This window comes from Bubalus kerabau, chromosome 5 (assembly GCF_029407905.1).
Source record: "Bubalus kerabau isolate K-KA32 ecotype Philippines breed swamp buffalo chromosome 5, PCC_UOA_SB_1v2, whole genome shotgun sequence".
Lineage (NCBI taxonomy): Eukaryota > Metazoa > Chordata > Mammalia > Artiodactyla > Bovidae > Bubalus > Bubalus kerabau.
Genome location: NC_073628.1, coordinates 23366459 through 23394438, shown reverse-complemented (window position 1 = coordinate 23394438; position 27980 = coordinate 23366459). Strand labels below are relative to the sequence as shown.

Sequence of the window (27980 nt, the reverse complement as noted above, 5' to 3'; positions counted from 1 at the left end):
TTTCGGTTCCCTCAGGGAAGTGAGCCGGCAAGTTCGGGCTGAAGGAGGAGCCCACAGAGGCGCGGAGGGCCGCGGGTCCACGGCCCGAGGCGAAGCACGGGAAATTCGCGTGCGAGCGGACGGACCAGAAGATGGGCAGGCCGCGTGCGCTCAGCACAGCGCCCGGCGGCCCCGAGGGCGGTCAGGTGCAAGGGGGCGGGGGCTAAAGGGCACGGGTTGCGGGGTCGGGGCGGGCCGGCCGGCGGGGCATTTAAACCCCGGGGATTGTCAGCTCGGGACGCGTGCCCAGCTCCGCGTCCTCCTCCGCTCCGCCTTTGCTTCGGGTACCGCCGGGCAAGATGCGGTCCTCTCTGGCGCCCGGCATCTGGTTCCTCCGCGCCTTCTCCAGGGACAGCAAGTGAGCGGGGCTGGGGCGTGGGGGCACGGGGAGCGCCGGGCCCCGCGGCCTCGCAACTGAGACCCGACTCCGGGAGTCCCAGGGCGCTTGTTGGGGTGAGGGTGGGGGGTTCTGGTAGCATCTGGCAGGCGGTCGGCGGGGAGGTGAGGTGGCACGTGCTCACTCCGCCTCTCCGGAACCCCTCCCTGGGACGCTGCCCAGGAGCGTCTCCGCCTTGTCCTTTCGCATCCTCACCTCCGCGCACACACACTCCCCCCTGGGGGAGATCCGATTCAGGGCGCCTCCTTTATCACCCGGGGGACCCCCGGTTTGTAGACTAGGGAACCGAGGTCAGGGCGTGGCAGCTGCTGCTACGAGAAAGTGGCCGTTGGAGTTGCCGAGTGTCCCATTTGGTCTCTTTTAACCCTCGGATAGCTCCAAGACCAGAACCTAGTGGTCCTGGGAGCTTGCCTTGAGCGGCTCCAGGCCCTGAGGGACACCCCCGGGGAGGGCACACCTCTCAGATCAGGGCCAGCTGCTCCTCAACTGGCTGGTCACCCCAGCAGCCAGCCAGCGACTTCCTCCTGCACAGGGAGGCTTGGTGGGCTGGAGAGTTTTCAACCCACTCTTCATCAGAGGCCACACAACGGAACACTTTGCTTGGTCTGCACCGTGTCTTTCTTTCATTCTGTTTCACTTTGTGTTAGTTGCCATCACTTGCAAATGATAAAACTTAACGTTAATAGCCAGACTCCTCCTTCCTCTGATCTAGCAGTATCAGGCCTAAATTCTCAAATTTTATCATTAGGAGTATTATCATCACCCTTTAGATGGGGTGCAAGCTCTTAGTAGGTCCCAGCCTTGTTTTAAAACAAAATCCTGCACCCCAAACCCCCTCAGTCCTGGGCAAATCAGGATGGTCCCCCGAGGCACTTTCCAATTGGTGACAGTCCTCCTTGGGGACCTTCTTCATCACTGCCAGCCTTCCTCATTTGTTTATTTGGTATTTTTCAGAAAAAGGTCAGATGACTCTTGTAAGGATATAAAAATGAACATGTGTTAAAAAGATTTTATTTGACTGGTGATGAGGGTGCCAGAAGATGGTATAATTGGCACAAAAGAAAATCCAGGGAGGGGAGAATGGGGAGTTACTGTTTAATGGGTACAGGGTTTCAGTTTAGGAAGATGAGAAGGTTCTGGAGATGAATGGTGAGGGTTTCACAAGAATGTGAAGGTACAAAATGCCACTGAACTGTGCACTTAAAAATAGTTAAATTTTATGTTACAGACGTTTTACCACAATTTTAAAAAGAATACAAAGAAGATGCCCATTTAAGTCAGGAATATTGAGGCAAAACTGGTTGAAAGAGAAGATTATTGAAACTCTATCAGTTCATGGACATATTTTATATGACTTATTTGTTACTTGGGCTTCCCTGGTAGCTTGGATGGTAAAGCGTCTGCCTACAATGTGGGAGACCCGGGTTCGATCCCTGGGTTGGGAAGATCCCCTGGAGAAGGAAATGGCAACCCACTCCAGTATTCATGCCTGGAAAATCCCATGGACCGAGGAACCTGGTGGGCTACAGTCCATGGGGTCGCAAAGAGTCGGACACGACTGAGCGACTTCTCTTCACTTCTTCTTCATTTGTTACTTACCATTTGATGAAATTCAAGGTCAGGGACAGGCATGAATCAGATAATTTGGAGGGGAGGGCTGTCCTCCAGGCAATGCACAGTGTTCCAGAGAAGCACACACACTCTTTTTTTTTTCCTCTCCTACACTTTTCTCTGCTAAGATAAAATATAGTCTCAAAGAATGATTATTTTTGGTCACAAAATAAGGTTGGTCATGTTAGGTTTGATCTGATTATCTATATACATAATTTACTGTGTTAAGTTCACTTGGCTGGAAGTTTTCATAAGGGTTCTGAGACTGGACTTTTAAAAGCCTTCTGTTATTTACTGTTCTGAGATTAGGAAGCCAAGACAAGAAATTGTCTCCACTAGGTTTTACCTGATGTACCTATACATTTATTAATAGACAAATTCCCCTCTTCTTGAGGTCCCCAAAATATCCTAAGTTTCCTGGGCCTGCCAGGAAGTGAAGTCCTGATTTGCCTGTAAGGGAAGACAGTAAGCCAGTTTCGTTGGGAGGATTTTGTATTGACTGTCAATCTTAATTCCTTAAGAGTGGCATCAATATCTGATTAAACGAGTATCATTGTCAAATACAATATTCCAGGCAACAACCTTTATAATTGTTGTTGTTCAGTCGCTAAGTCATGTCTGACTCTTTGCAAGCGCATGGACTGTAGTCCCCCAGGCTCTTCTGTCCAGTGGGATTTCCCAGGCAAGAACACTGGAGTGGATTGCCATTTCCTTCTCCAGAGGATCCTCCTGACCCAGAAATCAAACCCACGCCTCCTGCATTGGCAGGTAGATTCTTTACTGCTGAGACACCTGGTAAACCCGTTCTCAAATATGTCCTGATAAAATAAAGAGGACAGATTCTTATTGAACTTTTGCAAATAACTGTATTTTATAAAAAACAAGGAGACAATGAAAGTTTCTAAATTCTGGGGAGTCGGGTAGAGAGAATAAAGTATTTACAAATATTTCATTTCAGTTTACAAAAACAGAATCTCCTAAATTGTTATGAGTTACAGGCATATTAAGAAGAAAGAAAAAAGAGCTTTCTTATATATTCAGAACACTGAACGCTATAATGTCACTGACATTCCGAATGTCAGTGACAATCACCCTCATCAGTCCATTCAGTTCTAAGTGATTAATTCTTGTTCTGCTGAATCTTGGGTCAGAAACCTCATAAACCTGTCAGCATTTTTACCTAAGTTTTGGAAGTCCTGACTCAGTCCACAGGTATGTTCTTAAAGATATCTGAATGATATCACCAGGAGTCTGTACCCACGAGTGTGTACCTGGTCCACTGATTTTGTGAGACAGTGCTCAGTTGTTAAAGGTAAAACCTTCGGCTTGTAGATGATTGCAGAGCCTTTAGGGAGCATCCAGAATAGAACAGAAACTATCTGTAAGGGTCAGAGATCTGAAAAGGTATGGATTAATTTATTAATGATAATTTTCAAAAGTGAATGATCTGATGAGAAGTCATGACAAGAAAAATGCAGCTAACAGTGAAGTCTGGTTGTTCCTGAGCTACGTAACACACACAAAGCCAACCCAGAAAATATTGGACAGTGTCTAAAAACACACTTAAGGTTAATTTCAAAGAAGATGGTGAACACAATATCTGATTTTTAAGAATGGATAATTTTTATAGAGGAAAAATATCTCAAGATTTTTTGTATCTCAGTATATATATTTTTATGTATTTAGAGATATATAGAAGTCTCAAGACATAATTTGCATAATATACCAAGGGAATACCAAGAATGTCAACTTAGATTTAGTGAGTCCAGGTGACTCAGTGGTAAAGAATCTGCCTGCTAATGCAGGAGACATGGGTCTGATCCCTGGGTTGGGAAGATCCCCTGGAGGAGCAAATGGCAACTCACTCCAATACTCTTGCTTGGAGAATTCCATGTACAGAGGAGCCTGGCTGGCTACAGTCCATGGGGTTGCAAAGAGTCGGGCACAACTGTGCATGAACATACACCAGCAAGTCCTAAACATCTGTGTTTTAATAAAGCTCCGTAGGAAAGTCTGATGTACTTCCCCAGTTGAAAGCCACTGACCTAGAAGATGCTAGACTCAAATAAAGAAGTGAAGTTGCAGCTTGGGTAAGATTAGCTGAAGTCATGACTGGTAACAATACTGTCATCATTAGGCAAAGCACACCAGGATACTGATCCATAGAGACAGATCATGGACCAAGAGGGACTGAGAAGTCTATGGAAATTTCTCATGCAGCAAACTGTTTCTGAGATACTTATATAAATAACCATATTCTACTTCTCTTTTTTCTCTTAATAAACAAAAATACATCTCATTACTGTATATACAAAGCTGTACCTCTCTGCCACTAATTGTTCCTAGTAGAGTCTTATTCATATATATTAACTATACTTTGTAACCAAAGGAACTTGTATTTCAGAGAAAATGAGAGGGCTGAGAGACTGGGTCATTGGAAGTAGCCTGTCCCACACCAGCATTTTAGAAGAGCTCAGAAACACACATAACTTTCTACAGCTGCACATGTCATTGAGACACTTCTTAAAGTGTGACTCCAACCACGTCTCCCAGGTTTAAGACAGATCTGAATTGAAATCCGCTCACCACTGTGTGCTTCTGATTAGTTAACTTCTCTGAGCGCCATCCCCCAGCTGCCCCAGCATCAGTAAAAGTCAGGTGGGTTCTTGGGGGCAAAAGTGATCCATGAACGTTCTTGACCTCCCGTGGCTGATGGAGAGCCCATGGCAAGTGTTCCTTCACTTCTTTCTTGACGTGTGTAGGTTCAGACTCCTAACAAACACCCAACATCATTGTAGTTCTTTCTGTAGGCACATAATTGTTTTGAACTCTCAGGCTTGCAAAGTTGATCAAGACACAGTCCTACTCTCTCGGAATTAAGGATTAAGCCAGAGGGAGGGCGTGTCCTCTCATTATCAAACTGGCTGCTTCCACACGTTCCCAGGGAGGACTTTTAAACAGAAGAGAAGAAAGCAGGCATTCTGGAGTGGGACCTTGGCGGGTGGGCTCCCCCCGAGCTTCGGCTTTGCTGTCTGTACAGCAAGGATATTTGTAACATCTGCCTCATTCCATAGTTGTGAGGATTAAGGATTGTCGCAAGGTGAAGCAGGTAAAATGCTTAGATGAGTGCCAGGCTCACAGTAAGCACTGACTAAACATTAATTATTGACTGTTATTCTACTTGCTCTTCCTACCACCCTGTACCAGGCATTGTGTTTGTGGTTCACTGCAAGATCTTTGTTTGTTTCCCGGCCTAATTCCCCATTATAAGGATATAATGAGGCACAGAGAAGTTATGTAACTTGTCCAGCACCACATAGCTAGTCAATGATTGAGCTGAATTTGAATCCAGGTTAGCTGGACTCCCAAGTCCCTGGTCTTTTCCTTCTGATTAGAGGGTGGGAGGGGAAAATAAAACAGAGGCGTTTTGCTTGAGACAGATCACTAAATTTCTGAGGCTTCAGGTCCTTGTCTTTAAATGGAAATAATCATGTACCTCTAGCCCAGGGCTTTGGTGAAATTAAGTGAGAAGACATTGAAAGCACTTAGCCTGGTGTGTGGAGCACACTTAGTCCTTGGGAATGGCTTGGTGCTTGTCAGTTTCTGGAGGTGGGATTCATCTTCATTAGAAAGAAAAGGTAGCATTTGACTTGCTGGATCGGGAGGTATTCTGAGCAGAGGCCGTGGAGTGGCAGTCAGGGCAGGGAGGTCACAGCCTGTCCCTTCAGCACTGGTCACCTGCTGGCGGGAGCCTGGGGGTCTGAAGGCGTGGCCCCTGGATAGGAGGCTGAGAGGCAGGTGGCATGAGCTGTGCCGGCAGAAGGCAGAGACTCGGAGGAGTTTCTGCCCAGGAAGATGGTACCCACCCCCCTCCTCCGGTCAGACCCCTGCTGTGTCCGGCGGCCCTCTGAGTCCTCCCCAGTGCTGGGCCTGCTCTAGCCGGTGCCAGCCTCTGAGTGGGCCTGTCTGGGGGCAGATGGCAATGTGGGCATCTTGCCAGAAAGATGACTATGGCTGCTGCACATGGGGCTGGGCCCATTTTCCTGGGACCTGTGGCCCGTGGGAGGAGGAGCAGGAGCCGGATGAGCAGAAACGGAATGAGGCACCGGACAGGCAGGAAAGCAGGAGTTGCGAACTCCCTCATGCAGTCCTCCCCCACATTCTGGTCCTCCCGTGGGAGCTGGAAAGGCGAGGCAGGTGGTAGTTGCAGCAGGGACCAGTGGATCTGTCTGCCAGAGTTTGCTGAGGGCCTGCTGCCAGGTCCATCGCAGCTCACAGTACTTATGGACATCTCCTGTAATGTTCAGTCCCTCAGTCGTGTCCAGCTCTTTGCAACCCTGTGGACTGCAGTGCGCCAGGCTTCCCTGTCCTTCACTCTCTCCCTGGAGTCTGCTTAAATTCATGTCCATTGAGTTGATGATGCCATCCAACCATATTATTCTCTGCCGCCCCCTCTCTGATAGGAATTCGCTATCTTATTTATTTATTTGGCTGTGCCCAGTCTTAGTTGGGGCATGCGGGGTCTTTAGCTGTGGCATGCAAACTCTTAGCTGTGGCCTATGGGATCTAGTTCCCTGACCAGGGATCAAAGCCGGGGCCTCTGCATTGAGAGTGCAGAGTCTTAGCCACTGGACCACCAGGAAGTCCCTTAGTATCTCATTTAAAGGAAGATCGAAGTGAGACTGAGAGGTGAAATGTTCTCTGCATTAATCCCCAGGGCCACCTCGATGACAGTTTACAGTCTTGTTTAAAAGAAGCTCAAGCAGAGGCCGAGAGGTGAGACAGCTGGCCCAGGGTCGCAGTCACAGGACCAGAAGTTAAGACCCAGCCTCTTGTTGGTCTAACGAACTTTTCCCTGTTCTGCTGTAGCTTCAGACCAGGGGTCCCAGACGCTGCCAAAGCAGCTTTCTCTTGTCTTATTTTCCTGGTACCCATTAAGGATGAGCTGTGATGGTGAGAGGCAGCTCTGAGAAGGAATGAGAGATCCTGGCAAAGGACCTGGAGGGCTGAGCCTGTCCCCTGTCCCCACTCCTGCACCCCCCACCCCCACCCCCGTCTTCAGGCTGATCCCCAGAGAGCATGTGACCCTGCTCGCTCCCCTCCCCCACCCACCCATGATTGCTGTCTTCTCCCCCAGCTGTTCTGCTTCCTCTTCCTCTCTGCTGTTTCCCCTTTATGGAGCAGACTGACAAGCACTTCCTTGGCTCTGGGTGGGGCAGTCTAGATTAGTCCCAGGGGCCGCCGACTAATCTAGAAGGCAACAGGGGTTTGGGAATGGTTTGTATGGATGGCCAAGGCCTTATGTCTTCCAGTCCGCAGTACCACCTGAGCACTGAAGTTGGGGTTGAGCAGTTCCCAAGTGACACCAAACTGGGGCCAGACACCAAGGGTGGAGTCAGTGAAGCCCACAACCCCCACCCCCCATCTCACAGCCCCCGAGTTGGTATGTGGGGTAGAGGCGAGGTGGACAGCTTTGCTGCTCCCGTTTTGGCCTCTGGCTCATGCCTCACCTCCTGGATCCTTCATGCCGAGGAGGAGGCATAGAAGAGGGTGAGCCAGGGGCCAGGCCTCCGGAGACTCTCCAGAGGAGGGCCCCCATCCTGATGCCCTGGCAGGACCACAGGCTGCCACCGTCAGTGCCTTCCACTGGTGCTGTTTGCATAGCCTCTCTGCAGAAGAGAGACCAGCTTCCTGCCCACTTCTGCCAAACCCTGCCAGCTCTCACACGCTCCCAGAGGTTTTCCAGGTACCCACGTGACACCTCATGCTGTAGCTGAAAGCCAGGTCTTTTCATTCTGTCTGAACACTCGGGGTCCCCTGCTTAGATTCCTTCTCAAAACAAAGCAGTCTAGCAATCTAGCCCATCGTTTCCACTCTCCTAAAAAAGATTATGATGTACTCATTCCTTCTAGAAAGTCCTGGGCTGTTTGTGCTACTAGCCAACGATTCCCTTCTCCAGAAGGACCTTGGGACCAAGCTCAGAGTCCCCTCGATCCCTCTGAGCAAGTGCCTGAGTCCCAGATGGAGGAAAGGGCAGCACGCGGAGGATCCGTCGGTCAGGATGCGCTCAGCTCCAGGAGGGCTTTGTTCCTCAGAGGCGGTCACAGACCTGGCCCGTCCCGTATGGCCTGTCTCCATCCCCTCCTGTCAGTGGAAAGCCCGGCTCGGGGGCTCTGCCCTGTGCGGTCTGTTCCAGCCTGGCCTTTCCCTACCAGGCTGTGTCCCAGTGGTAGTGGAGGACTTGGGAGGAAGCACAGTGATGGAATCGTCACCATTGCCCTGGTTCTTACCATCCCCAGCCCTCTCTCCCTTTCAGATCTGCTGAGTCCCAGAATTGGCACATCCAAAGACAGGCCACCAAGTTCATTTCCTCAGGGCAAGTGCCAAGGTCACCACCAGCCCAGTCTCTCACGTGGCCAACCCGAATGGCCCTATCCATCTACTAGCTGCCCCAGACTCCATTGAAGGGCTGGGCTGAGGCAGGAAGTGATAGGAGTGGGTCAATGAGGGAGTTCAAGTCCCCCTTTACCTGCGGCCTGAAATGGGAATGGGAACTGTCTGCAATGTGGCTGCAAAGCCAGGAGGGGGATGCAAGGACCGGGGGATGACCCGGTAGACGCTGGACGAAAGGGACCTTCTGCCACTGTCTCCTAAGGTCCCTCTCCTGGGCTCTTTCTTATTTTCTATTGTTGCGCTGGTGGTGGTAGCAGGTCCTTGGGGTTTTGTTTGTTATCGGTCACTGCTTTGACAGACATTGTTCTTTGTCCCTACCTCAGAAGCATTTCTAGTGCAAAGTCTTAACAAGGTCCATAAAGCTATTAGCGTGCTCATTTGAAAGAGTAAGTTGGACTGTCAGCTAATAGTTAAGAGATAGCCAGTCCACCTCTATATCTGACTTGGTTACTCAGTAACCAGTGCTGGGCAAGGGGAGGTGAGACTCTCGGAAGTGACATTTCTCACTAACACAGACTTGGAGGGTCCTGGGATAGGCGCCCGGCCTGGAACAGTCTGTGGGCCTTGCTGAGCAGGTTCCGGGGTCCCTGGCTTGCTTGTCCAGCCTGCCCAGCCCCTGGGCTGCCTTCCCTCCCCTCTGCAGCTGCCCTGGGGCCAGCTGGGTAAGGCCAGGCTCTGTGAGTGTTTTCCCCCTGCCCCGTTTCTGGGGCCCCTTGGTTCTAAAAGAAGGGCTCGTGAGCAGAAGTGAAACTTGCGGCTTCCACAGGCGTCAGGAGCCCGTCAGCTATGTTCAGTGAGCTACTGTGAGGTCGCTGGCCTCGGCCCAGCCCTGCACTCCACCCATGTCCCCAGTCCCCTTTGAACTGTGGCACCTTGGTCTTTTTCTTCAAGAGATGTCAAAGTGGAAAGCGAACTGGACCAAGGAGAGGCCCGGCTCCGAGCACGCTCTGCCCAGCTCGCCGGGCCCCTCTGGGCTCCTCCTGCCCCCGTGCTGGAGTCCAGGCAAGGAGTCCCAGAGGAGGCCAGTGCCCAGCCCGGTGTCACACAGCACTCTGAGGACCTTCTGCCCCACAGCCTCCCTCCTTGTGACGCTCCTGCTCTCTTGGGTGTCAGGTTCTCTACAGAGGGATGGGGTCAGAGCTGGGAGAAAGGTCAGCAGGCCTCTGGGCAGGGCTGGAATCTGGCCGATCGGCATGTCTATGGACCTCTGCTAAGCCTCTCCATCTACTCCCAAGGGAGTGCAGGGGCGGGCCCAGCAGACCAACCTGTGCTCTGTCCCCTTGCAGGCTCCCCCGTGGGCACTCGTAGCCTCAGGCGCCTGCAAAGATGCCTCCAGCCCAGGTCTGCATACTGGGCCGGTGGGGAGGAGTAGACTAGCCAGCCTCCAGACCCCTACCTTACAGGCACATCCAGGGCCTGGAGCCCCCACTACTCAGAACAGCTTGGTGCCCACCCCCACCCGGCTCACCTCCCGCCTGCTCCAGTTTTCCTTCCTCAAAACCTGAAATCATCGTTGCTGTCATTTTTAAGTGTGGACTGCATGTCAGAAACCTGTAAGAGGTATGCATCATCTCATCAGCCTATCATCACCCTGTGAGAGAGGTGATAAACTGTACTTTCAGTGACACACAGGTGTAAGGAATGAGAGCAGGTTTCACCTGATTCCTGAGTCCAGGGCACCACCAAGGGTCTGCCCGGGGGTGGCCGTGTGCCTGGGGAGTGGCTGGCAGGATGGATGAGGCAGAGGAAGCCGGCCCTGCCTTCTGCGAGGAAGCCCGTCTGGAGTTTTCCCAACTCACCAGCAGGGCAGAGCCCTGGGTCCCCACCTGGCTGGTGCCCAGAACTCTGTGACCTAGAAAATCCCATCCCACTTCAGTGACGTCCCGTCACCCCAAGAGACAGTCCAATCTTGCCCAAGGCCCTCCATGACCTGTCCCTTTCCTCCTTCCCAGCGCCCTCACCTGCCGTGCTTGGCTCAGCCCCACCTTCCAGACACCCTGAACTACACCCTGAACCATACAGAGTTCCCCAAACAGGTAGTGATATTCACGCCTGCACGCTTCTGCACACGCACTTCCCCTCTCTCTGGCCCTGCTCCCGCCCCAGCCCTGGTGGACCTGGCTGCATCCTGCTAGTTTGTGAAGACTATACGGAGACCTCACCTCCAGGATTCTTTCTTTCTTTCTTTTTTAAAAAAATTTTATTGGAGTATAGTTGCTTTACAATATTGTATCAGTTTCTGCTGTATGACAAAGTGAATCAGCTATATATATATATATCCTCTCTTTTTTGCATTTCCTTTCCAGTTAGGTTGCCACAGAACACTGAGTAGAGTTCCTTGTGTTCTACAGTAGGTTCTCTTTAGTTATCTATTTTATTCTTAGGGCTTCCCAGGTAGCGCTGGTGGTAAAGAACCCACTTGCCAGTGCAGGAGATGCAAGAGCCCTGGGTTTGATCCCTGTGTCCGGAAGATCCCCAGGGGGAGGGCGTGGCAACCCACTCCAGTATTCTTGCCGGGAGAATCCCCATGGACAGAGGAGCCTGGCGGGCCACAGTGCGTGGGGCTGCAAAAGAGGTGAACATGAGTGATGCGAATTAGCACAGCCAACAATAGTGGATACACATCAATCCAAATCTGATTCATCCCACCCTCTGCTTCCCCTCTGGTATCCGTACTTTTGTCCTCTAAGTCTGTGTTCCTTTGCAAATACCCTTTTTCTAGCTTCTACATATACAGGTTGATAGGCGATGTTTGTTTTTCTCTTTCTGGCTTCCTTCACCCTGCATGACAGCCTCAGGTCGGTTCACGGATTCCTCTCCTGCCCCTGCCCCCACGCAGCCGGTCTGGGCGTCTGCTCTGGAGTCACGGAGGGCTGGCCACCCTCTTTTGTAGCACAGTCACACTGGTCCTGCTGTCGGCCTGCTGCCCCGCGAGCCCCGGTGGGCAGAGGTCTCTCTTACGGTTGGTTTCCCCAGGTCCCTAGCTCAGGGCCGGGCACGTGGTGGGATGCGCATGGGGGTGGGGTGGTCCTGGCTCCATCTCAGGGAGACCGAGATGTCAGCAGCGGGGCCTGGATGTGCTTGCTGTTCTGTCACAGCTTCCTCCACCCGAGGGAGAGGACACCAGGTGCGGGGACAGATAAAGAAGAGCACCGGGGGCCACAGGCCGGAGAAAGTCCAGGGTGGTGCTCTGAGGTGCCTCCCAGGTGGGGGGTGCCGGCCCTTGGTGCAGAAGCCGTGTGGTGGGGAGCGCAGGGGGGTGGGGGTGGGGAGGAGAAGGGTGGCTGCCAGCGGGGCTGTGCCTTTTGACCCCTCACTGACTCCGACCGGCTCCTGAGGGCTCAGTGTGGCTGAGGGCAGCCTGGGCCTCATGGCCAGGCCTGTTAAGGGAGGACAGTCAGTGCCGGGGCCTCAGCGGGGCCCCGGGGATCGTTGAGGCCCAGGGGGTGTGCTCAGTCACTCAGTCCTGCCTGACTCTTTATGACTCTATGGACTGTACCTGCCAGGGTCCTCTGTCCATGGGATTTCCCTCTATCCATGGGATTTCCCAGGCAAGAATACTGGAGCAGGTTGCCATTTTCTTCCCTAGGGTGTCTTCCCCACCCAGGGATTGAACGTACCTCTCCTGAGTCTCCTGCATTGGCAGGCAGATTCTTTACCACGGCACCATCTGGGAAGCCAAAGATATCTGATTTGTCACCAGGGTCACTGCATCCATGTAGCAGCGGAAAGAGACTTGGCTGTGCCCAGGGGTAGAGGTCTTAAGGGTAGCACAGCAGAGACTCTGGGGACCAGGGTGAGAGTTACATTGTATTCACCTATGTTTGACTTAGATGTGGTTGATGCTGTTCTCCCTGTACGTCTGATGAGGAAACCAGAGGCAAAAAATTAAAGAGCTTGCATTTGGTTGCACAATTAATTAGAGGCTTCCCAGGTGGCTCAGTGGTAAAGAATCTACCTGCCATACAGGAGACCCAGGAGACACGGGTTCGATCCCTGGGTTGGGAAGATCACCTGGAGCAGGAAATGGCAACCCACTCTGGTATTCTTGCCTGGAAAATTCCGTGGACAGAGGAGTCATGGAGTGGCAGAGTCAGACATGACTGAGTGCGCACGCGCACACACACACATCTACAAAACTTGAAGCTTTTTCCAGACAGGACACTGGTGAGTGTTAATCTGCAGGGCTGTGGTTTTCTTCCATCCTTTGCTTTCTGAAGAAGCCCAGTTGGGAACAGTCTCCAAATCCTTCCACCCCTCCCCCCGCCCACTGCCAGATTCTGAAAGTCCCTGATCCAGGAGTCGTGAGCCATTTACCAGTTGGAAAACATTGCTGCCACCAAGCTTGTCTATGTGGGTCACTGTGACAGTCCCTGGGAATAACCCCAGATTCCCTGGAGAATCCCTTGTGACTCCCTGCCCCCGTGCACCCTGTGTCTGGAAGTAGGAGCCAGACAGACCACACAGTAGAGGAGCCGGAAAGCCAGGCTAAAGAGTTGGAGCTTCATTCTTGCCCCAAGCTTTAAGCTTTTTATTTTGTACAGTGTTTCATACTTAATGGAATGGAGAGCCACTGAGAAATGTTCAGCCTGGTGACGGCAGGGTACATGTACCTTCATTCTCTTCAGAAGATGAACTATGAGGCAGTGGAGAGATGGAGATAGACCAGAAGTCCAGGGGTGAAGTGAGAAGGGTCCTGGCAGCCCAACCTGAGTTCAGCCTCTGATGTAACGCCCTTCATTTCACAAACTCGAGACTTCATAACATGCTTGTGGGGAAGTGATTTGGGGTTTGGAGGCAGATCTCTAGAGAGGGCAGACCGAGCTTCCAGTGTCCTGGTTCTTTGATTCAAGGAGCCCAGGGATAGAATGGGGTTTCTGGGCCCCCTCCCCTCCTTCCCCACCTTCTCCAGGGGATCTTTAAGAAGCCAAGGCTCTGGCCTTTCTCCTGGGCTGGAGTCCACGCTGAGCTCTCTTTTTCCATGTACTTCCTGGCTCCTGGATGCTGAGTCGGCTCAGCTGATGCTTTGCTGGGGAAGCAGTGACTCAGGAGGACATGGGGGCCCTCCCCCAGATCCTCAGGAGAAGGGGGGAGTGGGGCGGTCAGTGGAAACTTCAGTGGTTCTTGGCTGACCTGTGTTTTCCACCCCAGATCAGTGCATGGGATGAGAAGCGGGGGTGGGAGAGGGCTGTGTGATGCGTGAGCCACAATGGAAAGAGTGACCCTTCTGTCTGGAGGAATGGACTAGAATAGAGCCAGGCAGAGGACCTGGGTCCTGTCAACTGGCTTTTCCTCTGCTGCCACATTTCCATGTTTTGGACTCTGCTCCTACTGGACTGAAGCAGGTGCCATTTCTGCAGTGTTCTAGGCTTCTCTAGTGGCTCAGATGGTAAAGAATCTGCCTGCAACGCAGGAGACCTGAGTTCGGTCCCTGGGTGGGGAAGATCCCCTGGAGAAGGGAATGGCTACCCATTTCAGTATTCATACCTGGAGAATCTCACAGACAGAGGAGCCTGGAGGGCTACAGTCCATGGGGTGGCAAAGAGTCAGACACGACTGAGCAACCAACTAGGCTTACGAGGAGTAGTTGACCTCGGTTTAAAGATAGACCCTTTCTGGAAGTTTGGAATCAACATGTACACACTGATGTATTTAAAATGGGTGATGTATATGTATGGCTCCGTCCCTTCGCTGTTCACTTGAAACTACCTCAACATTGTTAATCGACTGTACTCCAATACAAAATGTTTCTGGTGTTAAAAATAATAAAAATTTTAAAAGTAAAATAAAATGGATAGCCAGCAAGGACCTACTGTATAGACAGAGAACTCTGCTCAGTGTTATGTCGCAGGCTGGACAGGAGAGGAGTGTGGGGGAGAAGGGATACATGTGTATGTATGGCTGAGCCCCTTGCTGTTCACCTGGAACTATCACCACCTTGCTCATCAGCTCTGCCCCAATACAAAGCAAAACGTTTTTTAAACAAAGAGACACTTGGCATGCATCATCCTCCTCCTGGCTTCCACCATTTCCTGTATTTAAACACGGTTCTGTCTCCCTGCGCCTGCATCTCTCTCACCCACACGCACACAGAGGCACCCTGATTTTAGGGAGGAGAGGGAGAAGTAGAGGCGATGGGCAGTGACAAGAGCCGCAGAAGGCACTTTGGTGCCATCTAGGACGCCGCTGCTGGCCCAGCTCTGTTGGGAGGTCTCTGCCCCCGGGAGCAGGAACTCTGAGCACTGTGGCCTCTGGGCACCTGTCCCTCCCCTCCCCTTGGCCTCTGCCCCAAGCAGCTTGTGTCTGGAGGGGAGCGTTGGTGGTGCTGCTAGAACGGGCACAGGTGGACTGCTTCCTGGACACAGTGGAGATGGTAGGCCTGGACTCTCTGCTAACCCAGATGCCCACCTTCCCCTGCAGGTACCGAGCCTTCATCCTGCTCATCACCTTCTTAATCTACACCTGCTATCACATGTCCCGGAAGCCCATCAGTGTCGTCAAGGTGAGTCTGGCCCGGGGGTAAGGAAGAATGCAGGACTGCTGGCCTCAGCAGAAATACGGAAATACTTCAGTAGAACAGCCCAGAGCTCAGTGAAGCACCATCCTTGTCCCTTATCTTGGTCACCAAGTCTGTCTCTTCCCCCTTGGCTGACTCCCACTTTCAGCAGTTCTTTTTCCCAGGAGAGTTTCCTGGGTTTCTTCACCAAGAGAGCGGTGTCGGGGAACTGGGGGTGGAACCAGAGAGCAGGCACCTTGGGTCCCCTGGGTGCTGCTCATAGACACCCCTTGCCCTTCACCAAGGCTCTGCCATGGCCCCTTGCCAGACTGGGTGTCAGAGGAAGACGCAGGGAGTCCAGTGGGGACGGGCAGTGGCCTGCTGTGGTGGGGAGGTTACTGGCTCCCTTGCGGGCTGGGTTGACTCTGGGGCCACCAGCTAACCCCTGACCTGCACACCCGTCGCCTCTCCAGAGCCGTCTGCACCACAACTGCTCAGAGGTGATCCAGCCCGTCAACAGCACCCACAGTCTCAACGACACCACGTGGTGCAACTGGGCCCCCTTTGGTAAGAGCGGGGCGAGCCACTCCTACCCACGCCTGCTCCCCATCCAGGCCCGAGAAGGGCTTCTTGCAGGGGGCATCCAGATAGCCAGCTTTCTGTCTCCCCCGTCTGCCTTCAGATAAGGGCAACTACAAGGAGTTACTGGGGGCCGTGGACAACGCCTTCCTCGTGGCCTATGCCATCGGCATGTTTATCAGGTAAGAGGCAGAGCCCGTGTTGGCCTGTAGGGTGGTTCAGGCTGCTGTCTTCTCTACACCAACCTGGGGCCGTGGAGTCAAAGAGAGAAAGTTGTTGGAAATGAGACAAGCCTTCCACACATCCCGTCACCCATAGCTGGCGTGTTGCCACTATCACCCAGCCTGCTCCTTCACCTGGCTGACTCCTTCTTTTAGTAACTCTCCTGCAAAGGCCTTCCTAGATCTTCTTTTGAGTTTATTCACTCAGAAGGCATGTCAGCAGTGTGGCTGGAATATGGTCTGTCCTGGACAGGGATCCTTCACGGATAACCCGAAAGCTGAAAGCCCAGCACGGCTTTTATGTAGCAAGCATGATGTTTGTTCCCAGGAGTTGAGGGTGGCTGAGGCTGGGTACTACCTCTAGAGAGCTCACAGCCTAGTGGAGTGACCGATACTTCAGCAGCTACGTTATCAACAGCGCGGTGGCTCTGAGACAGAGGTGGCTATGTACGGAGCTCCAAGAAGTCACTTAGTCTGAGCTGGGATTAGAAAAGAGGGGTCAGGAAAGGCTTCTTGGAGAAGATGACATTTGAACTGATGAAGAGAAATTGGACTTGACTCATTTGAAAAGACCCTGATGCTGGGAAGGATTGAAGGCGGGAGGAGAAGGGGACGACAGAGGATGAGATGGTTGCATGGCATCACCGACTCAATGGACAGGAGTTGGAGCAAACTCCGGGAGTTGGTGATGGACAAGGAGGCCTGGCATGCTGTAGTCCACGGGGTCACAAAGAGTCGGACACGACTGAGCGACTGAACTGAACCGAATAGAGACAAGAGTCTTTCCCAGTGGCTCTGTGGGTAAAGAATCCACCTACAAGGCAAGAGACACAGGAGACTCGGGTTTGATCCCTGGGTGGGGCAGATTTTCTCAAAGAGGAAATGGCAACCCTCTCCCATATTCTTGTCTAAAAAATTCCTTGGACCGAGGAGCCTGGAGGGCTACAGTCCACAGGGTGGCAGAAAGTTAGACATGACTGAGCACACTCGCACAATGGAGTCATGGCTTGGTGAAATAAGGCAGGTGTAATTTGAAGCAGCATGACTGCACAGAGGGCAGGGGGTGGACTGGGGGACTCCTAACAGGTTTACCAACATGTAAAATGCAGAAGATGGGGCTGAAGAACGAGGTCATTGTGTACTAGGCTGTGGGCACAGGAGAGCCACTGAGTGGGTGGCTCAGTGGGTGTCATGTTCAGATCTACATGTCAGACAGATACTGAGAGGCTGACGGAGGTGGACTTGAGGGAGAGAAGGGCTGATCGGCTTTTCTGGTAACTCAGACAGTAAAGAATCTAACTGCAATGCGGAAGATGCCCTGGAGAAGTGAATGGCAACCCACTCCAGTATTCTTGCCCATGGGCAGAGGAGCCCAACTGGCTATAGTGCATGGGGTCACAAAGAGTTGGATATGACTGAGTGACTGACTTCACTTCAGGGCTGACTAACAGGTCACACTAAGGAACAGATTTGATAGTAGCTCCAGCTGGGCTTGGAGGAAAGCTTGAGTTAGAACTGTATTATTAATTATAGAGATGGAGAGAAATGACGCGCCGGAGAGAAATAAGAGGAGCAGCGGGCAGGTCTTGGAGGTCGCTTGTGGAGGGTGGGCTGCAGGGACAGGAGACTGAGGTAGCTCGCTTCCGGCCTGAGTGGCCAAACGTGGGGCTGCCATCGAGTCCACTGAGGGGCGCAGACACAGGGCAGGGTCTGGGAGGGAGGCAGAGGAGTCCAGTCTTTGGAGTTGTTGATTGGCAGCTTTTTGAGAGGCACCGCAGTTGGGATGTCCAGAAGCAATGTGGATATGATCCTGGGAGAAAGTTCAGGGCTGTAGACACACAGCTGGGCTGTGTACGTGTACATACATGGCAGGTAAAACCATAAAGGTGATGCAAGAGAAAATGCATGAGATGGACTGGTCAGCCAAGGGGGAGGAAGAGGGTCATGGGGATGTTACACAGGCCACTTTGCCGGGCACGTTGCGAGGCGCGTCGTCAAACATAGCAGAGGCGCCTAGTGGCAACACAGAGGTCCCTGGTGTGGGGCCCCGGGGGAGCCAGGAGGGCAGGGGTGCGAGGTAGCAGAGATTAACCACGAATCCAACTCTCTCTGCAGCGGCATTTTTGGGGAGCGGCTCCCCCTCCGGTACTACCTCACAGCTGGAATGCTGCTCAGCGGCCTTTTCACCTCACTCTTTGGCCTGGGGTATTTCTGGAACATCCATGTGCTCTGGTACTTTGTGCTGGTGCAGGTACGAGCCTCCTCCATCTTGCACTCGGGGCTCGGTTCCTGCACAGAAAGCTCATAGAGGCTGTGAGTCCTTCCCAGCCGCTCCGGGTCACAGCAGATCCCGACCCAGGCTCCTATATCACAGTGCGGGGTCCCCTGCCCACAGCCAGGGCAGCCTCGCCAGCTCAGGGAGTCTGCACTGAAAGTCAGCCTGAGGTCTGTGGAGGTGCCTGTGAGGCCCAGTCTCTGCTGTGGGAACCTGGGGTCAGAGGGGCATCAGCTGGTGGGTGTGTGCACGCGTGTGAAGAAACGGGGAGCATAGTGTGGATTCTGGAGGGCTCCCCCATCCCAGAGGCTGCACCACTCAGTCCAGGGGCTTCTGTCCCCCCACTTTCCCTGCAGATCTTCAATGGACTCGTGCAGACCACGGGCTGGCCCGCTGTGGTGAGCTGCGTGGGCAACTGGTTCGGGAAGGGCAAGTGAGTGTGACCACGGAGGCGGGTGGGCATTGCCTGGGGGTGCTGGGCTGGTGTGGGGGCAGGAGGTCCCTTGTGGCCTCTGATATGATTTTAGGATCAAAGATTAGAAATAAGCCTCCGGGGAAAAAAAAAAATTTTAAAAGAAATAAGCCTCCGCGTCCTGCTGACTTTCACAGGCTGGGATACAAACGTTTTAGTGACTAAAAGCAGTGATTTTTTTCATTGCTGAGGTTTTTAATCCTTAAAACCTGCCATCTTCGTTATGCCTTTTCCTCATAATAGGTGAATTTCCATTTTGCATGAAAACAAAAATGAAGCCTATAAAACTCTGTGTGTGTGTATATATATAAATGCATATACCCATATATATTTTTAATGCATATATATGAATATGTCTTATATATTTATTTATTTTTCCCTTGAACTGGCTTTTGTGCAAAAAAAAAGTTTCTTTTGGGCAGAGTTTCTCAGCCCTGGCGCTGTTAACACTGTGGGCTACATCTGGGGCTGTGTAATTCTTTGCTGGGGGGCCGTCCTACACGTTGTAGTGTTTAGCAGCCTCTACCTGCTAGACACCACCAGCACGCTCTGGGCTGGATCACCAGAACTCTCCAGACAGTGTCCACGTCCCCTGGGGGCAGTCACCCTTAGCTGAGGCCTTCAGAGTCACAGCCTCAGGGCAAGAGAAGAAAGGGTGGGGCTGCGGCCCTGGGACGGAGGGGAGGCAGGGCTTGCTCAGGGAGCTGGCTGGGGAGCAGGACACCGCAGGCCTGGCTGTCACTCACTCGATGCCAGCCAGCCCTGCCCCTCCTCCCCGACTGGGGTCTTCGGGCACGGAGGCTACAGGCAGCCAGCTGTTCACACTTGGCCGGGGCGGTCTCCGTGAGCCCAGGGCTTCTCTTCTTACCATTCCTGCTCTTGCCTCCCTGCCTCCCTCCCCGCCTCCCCTCCAGGCGGGGGCTCATCATGGGCATCTGGAACTCCCACACGTCCGTGGGCAACATCCTGGGCTCCCTGCTGGCTGGCGTGTGGGTGGATCAGCAGTGGGGCCTGTCCTTCGTGGTGCCTGGCGTCATCACTGCCATCATGGGCATCATCACTTTCTTCTTCCTCATCGAATGTGAGTGGACCCCTCTCCCCCCGTCCCCACAGGGCCAGAGCGAAGCCTCCCAGTTAGGTTCTGGGAGAAGGAGGCTGGTCCCGTGGGGGTCGCGGGGTCGGAGGCCCAGACGTGTGACTCAGAGGACGACCTCTCTGACCCTTGATTTCTCACGTGGGACACCTGCTTTGCTGGGCTGTGGAGAGTGTCTGTGAGACGCATGTCAGGATGCCCGGCAAACGCTGGCTCCTCTGAGCCTGAGGCCGGAGAAATGGGTTGGACGGCACCCTCTCCATGCTTGCTGCTTTTTTCTGGCTCCCTGACAGATGGCCTCTGGAGTCATGGCCATGGTCACTTGTAAGCAAGAGAACGAAAGTCCACGAGGCTCCCGTGGTTAGGAGACCCAGGCCTCAAAGGTGGTCTCCGGAGCCCCGGATCCCTCATGCTGGAAAGTCCGCGGGCCCCCTTAGTGGTGTGGGGCTCACACGCCGTGCAGGGTGAGGGCCTGGTCTGCTGGCAAGCTTCTTAGAAGGTTTTCCTTTCAGACCCAGAAGACGTGGACTGCTCCCCACCTCAGCACCATGTGAGTGTGGCCCCCGGCCCCACTCCACCAGGGGCTGGTCCCAGAGAGGCTTGGGGAGTTGAGGAGGGGCCTGTGTGTCCAAAGTTGGGCCCACGGGTGGCTCCCTGGCAGGTGGTGAGTCCGGTCCAGGAGGGGGGTGCATACCTCATGCAGCTCATCTCACGTGGGTTGTCCCTCTAGCTGGTGGGGGAGTGGTATGTGGACGTGCCCCCAGTTAAGGGCTCTTCTCTGCTCAGGGTAATCCAGAAGAGAGCCAAGACCACCCCGAGGACCCCGTGAACGGACCCAGCTGTAACAAAGAGAGCAGCCTGGAGTCAGCTGTCACCTGCTCCAAGGAAGCAAGTGCTCAGCCTTCCGCCATCAGCTTCTTTGGGGCCCTGCGCATCCCGGTGAGTCGTGTGTGGACCAGAAGGGAGAGAGAGGCTCTCTAGATTTTTCTGCTGGGTCTCAGGAGATGGGGATGCTCAGGGTGATCCATGGTTTTCGGAGTTTCTTTACGTGCAGTGCTTAGGGCGGGGGCCCTCCTGGGGAGGGTAATGTGGCTGGACATTACCCGAGCATTCAGGCAGCAGGCACGTTGCTGTACCTGAGACTGGAGGTGTTCTAGAGGCTGCTCCGTGTGGTGGGCGGTGGAAAGTGCTGGCATAGGGCTCGGCGGCTGCAGGCCCCAGGCTGTCCTGCCCACCTTCCCATCTGCCCTCTGCTGTGCTCCCAGGGTGTGGTCGAGTTCTCCTTGTGTCTGCTCTTCGCCAAGCTGGTCAGTTACACCTTCCTCTACTGGCTGCCCCTGTACATTTCCAATGTGGGTGAGTACACGGGGAGGAAGGGGGAGAGAGGAAGGGGGGCGGGCCTCCAAGGAGGAAACCCACCATGAGGTGCTTATGACTCCATGAATAGGCAGTATTTCTGCTGACCCTCTCCAAGCACAGAAGGAAGATTTTTTTCTTTCATGGGAAGCTAAGTTTTGCAGAAACCCTCCTAGTCCCTCACTGATTCCAGCCGCTTTTCGTCACTTGGCACTCAGTCAGGGTTAGGAACTCAAATCCTCTCTAACGTCTACTGTGGCCTCAAGTGTAGGCGAAACCCCACTTCAGGCCCATTGGCTGGCTCATAGATGGGTGGGATTGGAGGGTCCTGGAGAAACGGTCTGCCTTCTGAATGCCTCCAGGAGTCTCTCAAGCCTCCCCCAGCCCAAGGAAGAGGGCCTGGCAAGCTGCCCCCGCTGCTGGTAGCCTGGTGGGAAACACTATTCTCTTCCCAGGGGCTGCCAGGATACTTGGGTCATTGATGCCCAGTGCCCAGGTCTGCTGGGCTGCCCACCTTGTGGACTTCCTGTCCCCTGCCTCTGTCTCTGTCCAAGGATGGACAGACATATGAGGAGAGGTCACTTCTGTGGTTAGAAAAGCATGTTTATGTTCTCCTGTCCTGGGTCTCTGGTTTTCCCCAGGTGGGGCTGCTCTATCAAGGAGCAGCTCTGCCCCCAGAGCCCAGAGCTCCAGAGCCCTGCCAGGGTCAAGGACCTCTCAGCAGGGCCACCGGCCTCCCTCCAGGGCCCTGGGGGAACAAGCTGCCGTCCACATGGTACACTTGGGCCACAGGATGCCGTTTGGATGAGTCAGGGCCAAATCTCAAGCTGTAACCTGCCACCTCCCACCCTCACCCTGTCTGCAACTGAGGGGCCTCCCCCAAAGACAGGGCTAGAGGCCAGGGCGGCCCTGTGGACACTGACTCTTTGTTCTGTGGCCTTGATGCTGGCTACAGACCATGAGTCAACCTTGAGGGCTGGGCTGCCATTCACGCTGCTGGGTGTCCCTCCTTCTAATCCCAGGGCAAGGTCAGGGGACTGAGTGCCCATTTTCCCAGTGAGCCTCCTTCCTGGCTCCGTTTATCAGTAGGGAACTCAGAAGGAGGTGACAAGCTCCTGTGCAGGCATGCTGCTCCGTCAGGGGCGGGCAGGCATGTGGCTGGATGGGCTGAAGCTCAGACAGAGCTGGGGTGCCCCCCTGTGGGACAGGGTCCTTGGGGCCAGATCCCCGTGCTCTCGGAGATCAAGGCCATCCAATAGGGGAAGAAGGTAGTATGGGCCTGGTGGCCAGAAAGGGTGTCCCGTCCCGAACTGCTGCAGACTCACCTGTGACCTTGGCCAGTCGCTTCCCCCCAGGCCCCCCACTCCTTCTGAAGAAGGGGGCAGTGATCCCGGATCGGGAGTCTGCGGGGACGCTTCCAGCAGTGGCCCTCCACGCTGTCTGTCCTGAGTCCCCAGGTCTGAGCACGTGCTTCGTTTTCCACAGTTCACTTCACTGCCAAGGAAGCTGGGGACCTCTCCACACTGTTCGATGTTGGTGGCATCATAGGTAAGGCCATGCCCTGCCGTGCCTCTCAGCTGGATCCACCTCTTCTCTTGTTGGGTTGCAGAGAGAAGGGATAGGTTCCAGCGAGACGTGACCTAGGCAGGTGGCAAGGGAAAAGGTGGCATCCTGCCCAGGTGGCCCTCCCGTGAGCCATGGGTACGGGGACGGTTGCAGAGGGAGGCACTCTGCCGGCCCGGGGTGCCCCGAGTGGACTGCTGGGGCAGTACTCGGGGGCCCCCCGTGCCTGGGGCGGCAGTGTGCATGTTGTATTCCAGGCGGCATCCTGGCGGGGCTCGTCTCTGACTACATCAATGGCAGGGCCACCACCTGCTGCGTCATGCTGATCTTGGCTGCCCCCATGGTGCGTAGAACCTCAAGGCTGAGGGCCAGGAGCTGTGTGCACGCCCGGGCATCACACACACACACCCGTCTCTTTGCGTGTGTGCAGCCCTGTGCACGGCCAGGGGAGGAGAAGCCAGGATCAGCACAGGGAAAGGGATCCAGACTGAGAATTTTGGAAAAGGACTAGTGGCTTTTTGACCTGTTAGAGAGGGGGATGTCAGCTGCTAAACTTCCTGACCAAGGAAAGAATAAGAGGTTGAGATTTGATAGGAGAGGAGACTTCTAGGGCAAAGGGAAACAATGGATTACTGTGTGTTAGACGCTGCCTCCCTGGGACACTTGAGGACCAAGAGGCCAGGGTATGAGAGGAAAGAAGGGAAAGCGGGCTTCTGGGGTTTCCAGTCTTCTGGGCTCCAAGCTAATGGAGGCGGCCCACGGGGAAGCCAGCTTGTGACCCTGCCCCCCTGCTTCTCCTCTCTCAGATGTTCCTGTACAACCATGTGGGCCAGAGAGGAATCGGCATCTCCATAGGTGGGGAGCTGGCGCTGCCCTGGGGACCACACGAGGCTGGCTTGGGGGCACGGTGGGCAGCCTGGGGAAGTGGAGGTTCTCGGCCTGGAGCCTGGGGGACTCACCTGCTTTGGGGCGGAGGATGATGGTGGCTTCTCCTCTCTAACTGGCCATCTCCATCACCACCTCAGTCATGCTGCTTATCTGTGGAGCCCTGGTCAACGGCCCTTACGCGCTCATCACCACCGCTGTCTCAGCTGATCTGGTAAGCAGGGCCACCTCAGGGCCTGGTCAGGGGCTCTATCTCCAGGCTCATCTTCCCCACGTCTTTCCCCTTCCCCCAGCCTGCAGAGACGAGATCCTCAAAGTCCTTCAGAGTCCGCCCTGGTTCCCCGTATCTTCCCAACTCCAAGCTCTCATCGCTCCCTTTCCCCGAGCCAGCCCCTTTGTCAGTCCCAGTCCTGCTCAGGGTGCTGCCTCTTAGTTCGGCCCCCACCCCCACCCACCCCGACTCTGCTGTCTCTCCAGGGGACGCACAAGAGCCTGAAGGGCAACGCCAAGGCGCTGTCCACTGTCACAGCCATCATCGACGGCACTGGGTCCATAGGTCTGTAACTTTCACCCTGGGCTCTCCCAACAGACCCCCGAGCCTGGTCTTGGGCAGAGTTTTAGGATGGAGGGCACAGCGCCTGCTCTGGGCCCTTCTCTGACAGTGTCCTCCGCACAGGTGCGGCTCTAGGGCCTCTGTTGGCCGGGCTCATATCCCCCACGGGCTGGAACAACGTCTTCTACATGCTCATCGCTGCCGACGTCCTAGCCTGCTTGGTAATAGTTTGGGGGCACACAGGTGGGTAGGGGGAGGGGTCCCCTCCTGCAGGCCTGGAACCTGGGGCTCCAAAGTGTCCGGATGATGAGGACCGCTTCCTTTGCACAAAGCACTCTGCCTCCCATGGGTGACCCCCTGCGGAATGGCACTGTGAACAGCCAGCCCAGCGGTCATCTAGCATTAGGGACTGGCCACATGCTCCATGCTCGTGTCTCCCTCCCCTACCCCCAGCTCCTCTGCCGACTGGTGTACAAAGAGATCCTGGCCTGGAAGTCATCCCTGAGCAAAGACAGAGGGTAAGTCCTGTGGAGGGAGCGCTGGAGCCCTGTCCACCCAGCCTCACTCCTCCTGGGAGTGAAATCCATCGCTCGGGGGCTCTGCACAGTCTGAGCCCAACTCCAGCCCAGACCTCAGGGATGTGGCCCGCGGACCCCGAATGTGCTCCATGAGCCCCAGCCCGGCCCCCAGCTCCACTAACCTGTCGTCTATTGTCCCATGTGTCTCCATAGCTCTAATGTGGCCAGCTCTAATGTGGCCCTAACCCACGCGTGATAGTCTTTTCCTCAAGTCCCATGACTTTTGTGAGTATTTCCTTCAAGTCTGTGACTGCTGTGCTCTTAAGAGTGCATGCAAAGCCTCTCTCTCCTCCAGTGTGATTTTTCTGATTTTCCTGACTTTTCTGACTTTCGCTTTTTCCTTGGGGGCCAGTTCCAAAGATTTGGACTCTGGGTGGAATATGGTGCTTGGGAAGTATTTCCTCAGAGGCCAGAGCCGCTGGGAAGGTCAGCAGCCTCTCTTTACCGAGAGTGACAGGGTTTGGGACAGACCCCACTCCCCAGGACAGAGGAGATGGCGTCTGGGGAAATAGTTTTTCCTCTGAACTCAGACACTGAGCTGTCTGCACCTCCCAGAGTTCAGAAGCCGAGGGCGTCTGGCCTGTCTGCCTAGGGTACGCAGAAAAAAAGCAAGTGTCAAGCGAAGCCTCTGGAACAAAACCCCGAGCTGACCTGAGGTGCGGTCTGCCTGTCGCCCAGTGGTGGTGGGTGCAGAGGTGACTCAGACAGGCTCGCAGCTGAGGCTGGGCGTGAGAGGCTGGGCCGTGCAGCTGGTACCAAGGCTGGGAATGTTCTCTTGTGGCCTTTCTGGCTTTCCTTAGGAAGCTCTTGCTTGTGAGAAGCAGCCCGAGCGATGAACCCGGTCTGGGTGGTAAATGTGAGGAAGAACCCGCTGGGGGCCTGGGAACCAGTCCCATATCTGGGGAGGCACTTCCCTTTAAGGAAAGCATCATCCCAGCTCAGGGACAGCAACCTGCAGGGCAGGAGGTGTTAGCAGGGTCTCTGTCCTGCCCTGCCCTGGAGGGGGAGCAGAGGATGGCACCTCAAGACCAATGCTGCTTCCACCTGCTGCCCCCCGCCCCCCAGACCAGGCCTGCGGGGACCTGGGGAGGAGAGGGACGGAGGCAGGAGGGGAGGAGAATGATGCATAGTGAGCGTCTGCTCTGGGCGTTGACTTGAGTCTGTCTACCTGTACTGGTGTCCCTCTCAGCAGCCCCGAGAGGTAGAGGCGAGAGAACAGAGGCTCAGAGCTCACAGGACACACCTCAGGCCTTTAGCTCGTCCCAGCAGAGCCCGCCTTTGGACCTAGGTGTGCGGGTTCACTGCCATCTGCATCGTCAGCGGGTCTTTCTCTGAGGCAGGCCTGTGTCGGGGGCGCGGAGGCACAGAGCCGGGGCTTGGCACCAGAAACCCTGGACAATCCTGACTTCTCTGCTCGCCTGCTTCTGTCAAACCTCAGCACCTTCTCCGCATGTCCACGTCCTTGTGTGTCCAATGGGGGTGCTCATTCCTAAATACCTGATTGGGTTGGTCTCAGGCTGAGACACACTGGGATAAAATATGACATGGCTTTGCAAAGCCATCAGACGTGGTACAAACACTGTGAAGTTTTTTGAAACATGATTCTGGCTTGGTGCTCCCTGCTGAAGAGGGGACGGGGAGCCCTAATGACAATGAACGGGATGAAAAGCAATTATTGGGTTGGCCAAAAAGTTCATTCGGGGTTTTCCCATACAATGTTATCAGTTCAGTTCAGTCACTCAGTCGTGTCCGACTCTTTGTGACCCCATGGACTGCAGCACGCCAAGCTTCCCTGTCCATCACCAACTCCTGGAATTTGCTCCAACTCCTGTCCATTGAGTCGGTGATGCCATCTGATCATCTCATCCTCTGTTGTCCCCTTCTCCTCCTGCCTTCAATATTACCCAGCATTAGGGTCTTTTCTAATGAGTTAGTTCTTTGCATCAGATGGCCAAAGTATTGGAGCTTCAGCATCAGTCCTTCCAATGAATGTTCAGGACTGATTTCCTTCAGGATTGACCAGTTTGATCTCCTTCATATGATGTTATGGGGAAACCCAAATGAACTTTTTGGCCAGGCCAGTATTAAAGGACCCAGTATTAAGGCAAGGGGACTTGCCTTCCCTGTTCCCACTGTTGGGATGGGAGCCAACACTTGTTAACCAGTGTCTCACCTTCTCTTCCACTGCCTCTGTCCTCTTCATGCAGGTATAGAGAAATGTGAGGCCCCTGATCAGAGCAGAAACACGGAGGGACCTTGCCGGGTCCCAAGGTGCCCCCCCACACAGATGGCTGAGGCAAAAAGCCCCTTGACCCAGCACCAGCCAGCCCAGCCCGCGAGGCTTCCAAGGGCTAGGAGATGCTCCACGGGAAAGGACCGCCAAGTTCAAGGACATGGAAAACTCAAGGGCCTTGTTGGAGAATGGAGGGAACGCAGAGTGCTCACCATACTGAGAAGGCATCTTGAGACCAAAACAAAACGCTCAGGCAGCTCCGTGCCATCAGTGGATCAGTTTATTACAGGGTCACTGAACAGGATGGGGTAGGCTGGACAGCGATCTGGGAGCACCCCCATGCCACCCAGAGGCCATGGGGATGATTCTATGGCTAACCTGGGGGACGGGGAGGCAGGACATGCCTTCCTAAGTGAAAATTTTTATGAACACGTAACCAGTCTTGTGGGTGCTGGGAACATGTCAGAGAAGATTTCCATCATTGTTTAGGGACTAACAGAGCATAGAGGCTACCTGGTCCTAATGGTTATTAAACAGTATCTATTAACTTCCAAAGCCCTTGATAACGGGCAATGATTCAGCATACCATACAGTCCTGAGCAGGCCCAGCGGAAGGAGAGGAAAGACTGTGAGGATCCCTGATGGTGTCAGTTCCGCTGACAGTGATCCAGGCCTGAACTCTGGAGACCACAGGCCGGAGGGATTGGGGCTGAGGGCTGTCAGCATTTTGGTACAAGGAGGGGTCTGCTCAGACTCTTTCTTGTCCAGATTCCAAGATGGATAGCCGAGGTTTAGTAAGGCCAAGGCCTGGAAAGAGTGTGTCTCTCCTTCTTATGTTAAACTTGAACCTCTGTAATCAGCCTCTGCCTGAAAGTGTGTATTTCAGAGCCACCAGACCTCTCTTGGTCCCTTATGTCCACAAGCCTGTTTTATCCATGTGTTTCCCCACATTGGCACCCCTGCTTCTACCCTCCATTTGATCCTGTTTCTAACTCCTGACCCACTTTGATTAAAACATTATTGCTGTATGCTCCAGGGACCAGGGAGAAGCAGGGCAGGGTGGAGGGGTGTCACTCCCAGGCGTGGCCCGTCCCTGAGTGTGAGGGCACCTTGCCTCCCTCTTGTCCCAGCCCTCTGTGTCCCCAGGGCAGATGGCTTATCAGGGCAGTGCTGTGG

General features: G+C 54.2%; 1 protein-coding gene across 1 annotated transcript; it reads left to right on the top strand.

Moving 5' to 3' along the window:
- The first annotated feature begins 264 nt into the window (after positions 1 to 264).
- SLC37A2 (solute carrier family 37 member 2) lies at positions 265 to 27980 on the top strand. The gene is made up of 18 exons (XM_055583411.1): positions 265 to 397; positions 14921 to 15002; positions 15470 to 15563; positions 15679 to 15757; positions 17912 to 18047; positions 18428 to 18504; positions 19458 to 19624; positions 20149 to 20186; positions 20423 to 20575; positions 20902 to 20992; positions 22478 to 22540; positions 22813 to 22898; positions 23362 to 23410; positions 23581 to 23654; positions 23918 to 23996; positions 24117 to 24214; positions 24447 to 24511; positions 26779 to 27980. Exons 1-18 carry the CDS (start codon positions 339 to 341, stop codon positions 26792 to 26794), a joined length of 1506 nt encoding a protein of 501 aa, XP_055439386.1. The 5' UTR covers positions 265 to 338; the 3' UTR covers positions 26795 to 27980.

What these genes read in the sequence shown, in the direction of transcription:
- SLC37A2 (XM_055583411.1), top strand. Translation starts at nt 339, where the DNA reads ATGCGGTCCTCTCTGGCGCCCGGCATCTGGTTCCTCCGCGCCTTCTCC. An exon ending in AACTGGTTCGGGAAGGGCAA is followed by an intron (nt 18,505 to 19,457) that starts GTGAGTGTGACC and finishes CCTCCCCTCCAG; the next exon opens with GCGGGGGCTCATCATGGGCA. An exon ending in CGACGGCACTGGGTCCATAG is followed by an intron (nt 23,997 to 24,116) that starts GTCTGTAACTTT and finishes TCCTCCGCACAG; the next exon opens with GTGCGGCTCTAGGGCCTCTG.